The 6388-nt window shown below is 50.4% G+C and overlaps 2 protein-coding genes across 3 annotated transcripts in view; one reads left to right on the plus strand and one right to left on the minus strand.

Moving 5' to 3' along the window:
- Positions 1–3040, minus strand: part of ECT2 (epithelial cell transforming 2) — a 62612-nt gene extending 59572 nt beyond the window's left edge. For both annotated transcript variants that reach the window (XM_004708582.2, XM_004708581.3), the window contains exon 1: positions 2364–3040. The gene's annotated coding sequence lies outside the window, so the exon portion shown is untranslated. The remainder of the gene's footprint in view (positions 1–2363) is intronic.
- A 1660-nt stretch (positions 3041–4700) lies between these two features.
- Positions 4701–6388, plus strand: part of OXSR1 (oxidative stress responsive kinase 1) — a 98582-nt gene continuing 96894 nt past the window's right edge. The window contains exon 1 of the mRNA XM_004708579.2: positions 4701–4814. Coding sequence (XP_004708636.1) covers positions 4745–4814 — 70 coding nt within the window. The 5' untranslated portion in view covers positions 4701–4744. The remainder of the gene's footprint in view (positions 4815–6388) is intronic.

Consider the following 6388-nt stretch of genomic DNA (forward strand, 5'->3'; position numbering starts at 1 on the left):
CCCAAACCATAATACAACAGCATCAAGTAACTTACCCTGTTCTGCTTCTGTAAATTAACAAAATTTACCAAAAAAACTCCAGAACTGTAGCAAGATAATAGCAGGAGAAAACTATTTCTGGACATCGATAGTAAATGTCTAAATGCACAGATGACAAGACCTGAATACAGACTCTGCAGTGAGGCAGAATTGCCATCCTGTCCCAAACGACACCTGGTAGGCTAAGCCTCAGCTTCCAGATCAGTAAAACAGATACGGTAGTACAACTCAAATACAGGTGTAATGAAAAATGAATAGAAGAATTTATTTTGAAATTCTTGAACTTAAATGAAATGGAATTTATTTTTATAATAAGATTAAGGGGCAATTATTCGTTTTTCTATGATATTGACAGTGTGGACATTTCTTGGTGGGAACCATGTAACTTGGGCAATTATCTTCTAGAACTAAGACACCCTGACCCAAGCCATGTATTTTCAATGGCCTCATGTGCATGTGAAAGTTAGCCACGGACTAACGAAGACTGAAGATGTGGGGTCGGAATTACGGTGCTGGACAAAATACTGAAAGTGCGATGGACTGCTGATCTCGGGAGGAATTGGGTCAAAGTGCTCCTTAGAGGCAAGGAGACATACTTTAGACAAGTTGTCAGAAGAGACCGGTGTTTGGTATAGGGACAGCAAAAAAGAAGTCCCTCCAGAGGATGGAGAGACCCTGTGGATGCAAGCACAGACACTAAGTTCAAGCACAGAACAACTGTGAGGAGGAAGCAGGCCAGGCAGCATTTCTTTCTGCTGTGCCTAGGGGTTGCTATGGAGGGAACTGGCTTAATGACACCTAATAGAAACAGCACCCTCTAGAGTATAGACCTAAGTGTATTGCAGGATATGTTGTTGTTGGTGGTGGTGTTAACAATGTTATTAACAATATAATCAATGGAGTCTTAATTCATGATAAAATCTATCCAATCTCTAATATTTTTAAAGTCTCTTTCACATAGTTATTGCCAAGGGAAATATAAAGGCTGTAAATAGGCTTTCTTTCAAAGTACTCTTAAAACTCTTAAAGAAAAACTCAAGAGATGAGTTCATCTCTTTTAATGATTGAAGGAGAAAGAGCCTAATAAATCAAAACACCATTTCAGTTGACATTTTTCTTATATTTTTTCCACTCTTTAAAGACCATCAAAATGAAAATTCTCCCTGGTAGAAATGTGTGACAAATTAGTTCCAAAATAGCTTCAAAGTTCCAAAGAGCTGCATAGCAAATGGGTGACATTAACCTCCCCGGGTCTGATTACAAATTAAAACACACTCTTCGTTTCCCTACCCCCATCATCCATGGTTACTATGTGTTTTCACAACGCAGCCAGATTAGTGTTCAGAAACTCCTACTTTCTTTCTCATCTAAGAACTCTCTCAAGGAGCTTCTGACCAAATATAAACTCATTGCAATCCAGTCGACGCCAGCCAACTCATATGGACCCTAGAGGGCAGGGTAGAACTGCCCTGGTGAGTTTCAAGCCGGTAACTGTTCACCTTCCTTGTAACTAAATATCCTAGCTTTAAAATAGGTCCCCTCCTTCGCCCCCAAATAAAATTCATTATTTAAACCTACATCCACCTTAGGCTTCTTTTTGCTTAGTATTTTTAAACAATTATCTTCTAGGATAGAGGATCCAAATGCACTGGATATATTGGTGGTGTAATGAATAATAATAACGTGCCTTTAACAACTGATGTTTAATGCTTGCGATGAGGTAGATGGTATTCCTATTCGCCTTTTACTTAATCCAAGGAAGAAACTATTAACTCCACTTTATAGACAGAGACCTGGATAAAGAGACATTGAGTACCATCCCTAAGTCACAGTTAAGAAGTGGTACAGCTGGGATTCACACGCGTACTGGATCCACAGTCTGCGCTTTGAACCACTCAGCCAGACACGTTTGTGAATGGGAAGCAGGGGGGACAGACTGGGCTGCTTGCACAGTAAAAGTCTATGCGCTAAGCTTCCCACAGAAAGGAATCCACCCGCTATCCTAGAGCGAAACCGCTGGATCGAGCCCCGAAGGGCTGCGGCGGCGCATCCCGAGCCGCAGGACAGGCAGTATCCCCTTTCCCAGCTCCCAATTCCGGGAGGAGATCCCGAGCGTGACGTCGCGGAGCCGCGTGCGGACTTCGGGCTCCCGCTCGGGGTCCAGACCCGGCTACCGGGGGCGGGGATGGGCTCCCAGACCGGCAGCCTCCACTGCGGGCCTCCGGTCACCGAAGCGGGGCTGCCGGACACCGGCCGGGGCTCTCTCTCTGGGGGCGCTCTCCCGCTCCCACCTCCCCACTTACACGCACACCCAGGGTCCTTACCACTCTCAAAATAGCCCAGGAAGTTCACTTCAAACACGAGTTGCTCTCACGGCTACCGCCATCCCTTGCGGACCACTACCACAGCCAATTCAAAAAGTGAGCCGCTCTCTGTAAGAGCCATCGCGATTGGCGCCTGATGTCAGCTTCCTTCTCATAGGCTGGAGTCTCCAGAGGGACGGTGATTGGCTGATGCCTTCTGCCCGCCTTCCCCTAGCGGCCGACGGATTGGTTGAGCTTATGTTTCAAATAAACCCAACTCGTGCGTCCGTACGCCTGGAGTTGAAGTCCCCGGATGCTGCAAGTAGGTGGCAGTGGTGGCTCCCAGGAAGCTTCTCGAGTAACAGGTGGCTATGACTACCGCTTGTTTACTGAGTAAACATCCAATTTCCTGAGGAAAGTTTCGCTGGCTCCGCCAACTTTTTTTTTTTAATCGCAGCTAAATTCTTTACATTTAAATCAATACCTGCGCATCTCTTTCCAACACCATTATCCCTGAAAAGTAAGATAGAGGAAGGTGCCCCAAACACCATTCTGCATTGAATTTCCCAAGAGACTGGACAAGACTAAAACCCAAAAAGCCTTCATAAATCTGTCCATGGTCCAACATCCAGGTTAAGTCTTGGTTTATACAGCTTTCTATTGACATCTAGCTATGTCAAACCTGACATCTCTAACCTGACCAGGAGCGGGCTCCTTTCGCACGTATTTGATGCCCACCCCTTTTACTGGCCTACAGGAAAAATGCAGCACGTGCTATAACGAAGGTGTTACAAAGCAATTTCTACAGCAAGGCTTATGCTATGCTCTCACATTGGGGGACCCTGGCACAGACACTTCGAAATCTTATTTACTTCACACACGTGGCACAAACGCCACCTTTCCCGTGCGATTTTTCTACAATTCCAACCAGGTGGTACACAGGCAGCAGCGCCATTCTGGCCGTTCATGCTGCCGGCTTTCATTTCGTGGGAGGCGGTCCTCCATTCAGCTGAGTTCAGGAGCCTTCCAGCACCCTGTCTCGTCCTTAATCAGTGCGAGGGCCAAGAGTCGGAAGAGAGTCAACAGCAGTGGATTGTTGGCCAGAAACAACTATGAAGTTTCTCACTTCGCCCCATCCAGGTGGAGGCTTTCTTTCCCCGGTTTCCTTAAGTGTTCAGTCTTTAGCACCGTCGTTTCGCCAGTGGCTCCAGGAGGTCTTGGTAGAATTTTAAGCTGTGACGTCACGCAAAGGTCAAGGCTCGTAGCAAGAATGGGCCGACTTTCACAGGGATTATACAAAAACATAACAAAGGAAAACTTGTTATGGCTCCTAAGGTAGGCGTCCTTTGAATTCCAGACCCTTCAGAATTCCGACCGAACCCAATGCACTTCCGGAGAGCCCCGAGTCCGGCACAGCAGAGGGAACTTCCGCCTGGAAAAAATTGTCACGGGGCAAGTCTGATTACCCGCAGCCCCAAGGCCTTTTATCCTAGTTGGCAGCTGTCCACACCCCAAGGCTGCCCCACCCTGCTTCTCCCTTGGGCTTCTCCACACCCAGTGCAACCGTTTACAGTCACGTATGGAGCGCAGGGACGGTACGCCGTGACGTCACCAGGAGACAGGGAAGTCGTACGAGCGGCGTAGCACGGAAGGACGCCCAGAGCCTAGAGGCGGGACTAATTTATGATTGATGTTCACACGCACCCACGGCCATTCGAATTCCTTCTCAAACGAGCCAATGAAGACGACAACGGAGACGGCCACGTGCCCCAGACACCAAAGGTAGCTCCTCCCCCTCCACTTGGTCGCTCTTTGGGCTACATGTTTAATGTGGCCGCCGCCGCTATGCTATGTTAGGCAATTTAATGACTTTCCTATCGCTTAGAGGCACGCCTTCATGACCATTGCTTCCCTTCCACCATCAACTTCCACCTTCTCGGGCGGGGTTCTTGCTCGCGCTCGGCATACTCAGCCACACTTGACATGGCGGCTGGAGGCCGGGCCGGGGCGGGGCGTGCCCGGCGCGGTGACGTCAGCACGCTGCGTCCCGGCAGGTGGAGAGAGAAGGGAAAGTTTGGCCCGTGCGTGGGGCTCGGTGAGAGGGCGGGCCGGAGGGGTTGGGCCCAGGCAGAGCTCTGCTCGCTGCTGCTCCTGCTGAGGCCGAGGCCGGGATCGGGGACGGACCGTGAAGTGCCGGACGTGGAGGAGAAAGAGGCGAGAGCCGCCGGAGCTTCGAGCCGCCGCCGCTCTGCCGCGCTGTGACCCCGCAGCCGGGCTCCGTCTGACCCGTCCCTGTTTCCGAGGCTGCTGGTGGGGGCGCGGCGGCGGCGGCGGTTGGGGGTGGGGAGAGCCGCGGCGAGGTCAGCGAGTTTGAGGGAAGACCGAGCGCGGCTGCCGCCGACATGTCCGAGGAGCCGAGCGGCCTGCCGTGGTCCATCAATAGGGACGACTACGAGCTGCTGGAGGTGATCGGTGAGAGCAGGCGCCGCGGAAGGGGGAGGAGACGCTGCGCTCGGCGGCGAGTGACACGCGGGGCGCCGGGGGAGCCGGCCGGGAGCGGGACTTGGGGTTTGTGGGTGCTGGTGGGACGCGCAGCGCGTGCGAGTTGGGGAGAAGGGCTTGAGGGGCGTCTGTGCGAGGCGGCGTGGGGCTGGGCTTGAAGGTGCTCTTGAGGCATGCGTGGTGACAGATGTTCGAGCTTGAGCGACAGGGCGTCTTGCAGAGAAAGAAAATTGCAGGTGTGGGCCAGGCCTTGACGGGGCGTGTAAGGAATGGGACATTGGAGTTGCGCGCCCTGTGATCTATAGGTGGAGTTACGGGGAGAGTGCTGTAGTTCATTCCTCCCGCCTACGAAACAGAACCCCTTGGAAGGCCACGAAGTGCCAGATATGGTTGGAGTGGAGCTGGGGAACCCTCTTCCCGAGGAGGCTGCAGGCACGGCCCCGAGCAACGTAGACACTTCAGACTCTGTGCGACGGACTTTCTAGTCGGGGAAACGGACGTTAAGTAAGTGGACAAATGAAAGAATTCCAGCTTTTAGAATTTTTTTTTTGAAAGCCACTACTTTCCTGGCGATTCCAACTCATCGTGGCTCGTCTAGGGTTCCCGAGGCTGTAAATCTTTAGGAGAAGCAAATAGCCACAGTCTTCCTCCCGTGGAGCAGCCTGGTGGGTTTGAACAGCTGACCTTAGGTGTTCCAACCCACTATCTACCAGGGCACCTTTAGAAAATGCTAAGAGGAAATGAACAAGATGTTTTGATAGAGAATCACTGGGGGCTGGACTAGTTAGGGAGAGTTCAAGGATTCCCCCCCCCCCCTGAGCTGATGACATTTAAATTGAGCTTTAGGTGCTGAAGGAAGACTCAGTCCCTGGAGGACTGAGGAAGGAGCCATTGTGATCAGTGGGTTCTACCTTGTGCTGCTAACACAGGTGCTCCACTGGAGAAAGATGAGGCTTTCTGCACTTGTAAGCTTTGAGAGCCTGCAAAACCGGCAGAGGTAGTTCTAGTCTGCCCTTTAGGGTCAATGTGAGTTTGGCAGATCTTAAGGATCTTTGTCAGCATTGGGATGGAATTTGGATTGGAGTGTTTTGAGCAAGAGCATTCCATGATCAGAAAGATCCGGTTGGTGCTGGTGTGAAGGAGTGCAGAAATACCAGTTGGCAGAGTCCAAAACTCACGCAGGTAATTACTGATTGTGATTCTCAGAGAAGCACAGTGATTGAGTGTGTATAGCCTAGCGACCTAAGAAATCAAAAGGAGATGGGTTTATCGAAACACTGCTCTGGCAAGAGCAGACCCCTTATGTGTTGGAAGATTTATCTACTTTGCTAGATCAGCACCCTGTGCTAAAATTAAAATCCGTTTTTTAAAATAAAGTCTGGCAGAAGGGTCCCTAGCTGCCTTGGGAGCAGTGTGCCTGTTTTAGAGAAATTTTGTCCTATTTCTTTTCTTTAGTCAAACACGACCCCCACCCTTCCACCTGTTTTAAAACAAATCTGGGCCATTTTACCTGAAAGCTTCTTTTTCTTTTCCTAAAGCCGCTG

This window comes from Echinops telfairi, unplaced genomic scaffold (genome assembly GCF_000313985.2).
Source record: "Echinops telfairi isolate 266 unplaced genomic scaffold, ASM31398v2 ScPeMD7_4225;HRSCAF=4972, whole genome shotgun sequence".
Classification (NCBI taxonomy): domain Eukaryota; kingdom Metazoa; phylum Chordata; class Mammalia; order Afrosoricida; family Tenrecidae; genus Echinops; species Echinops telfairi.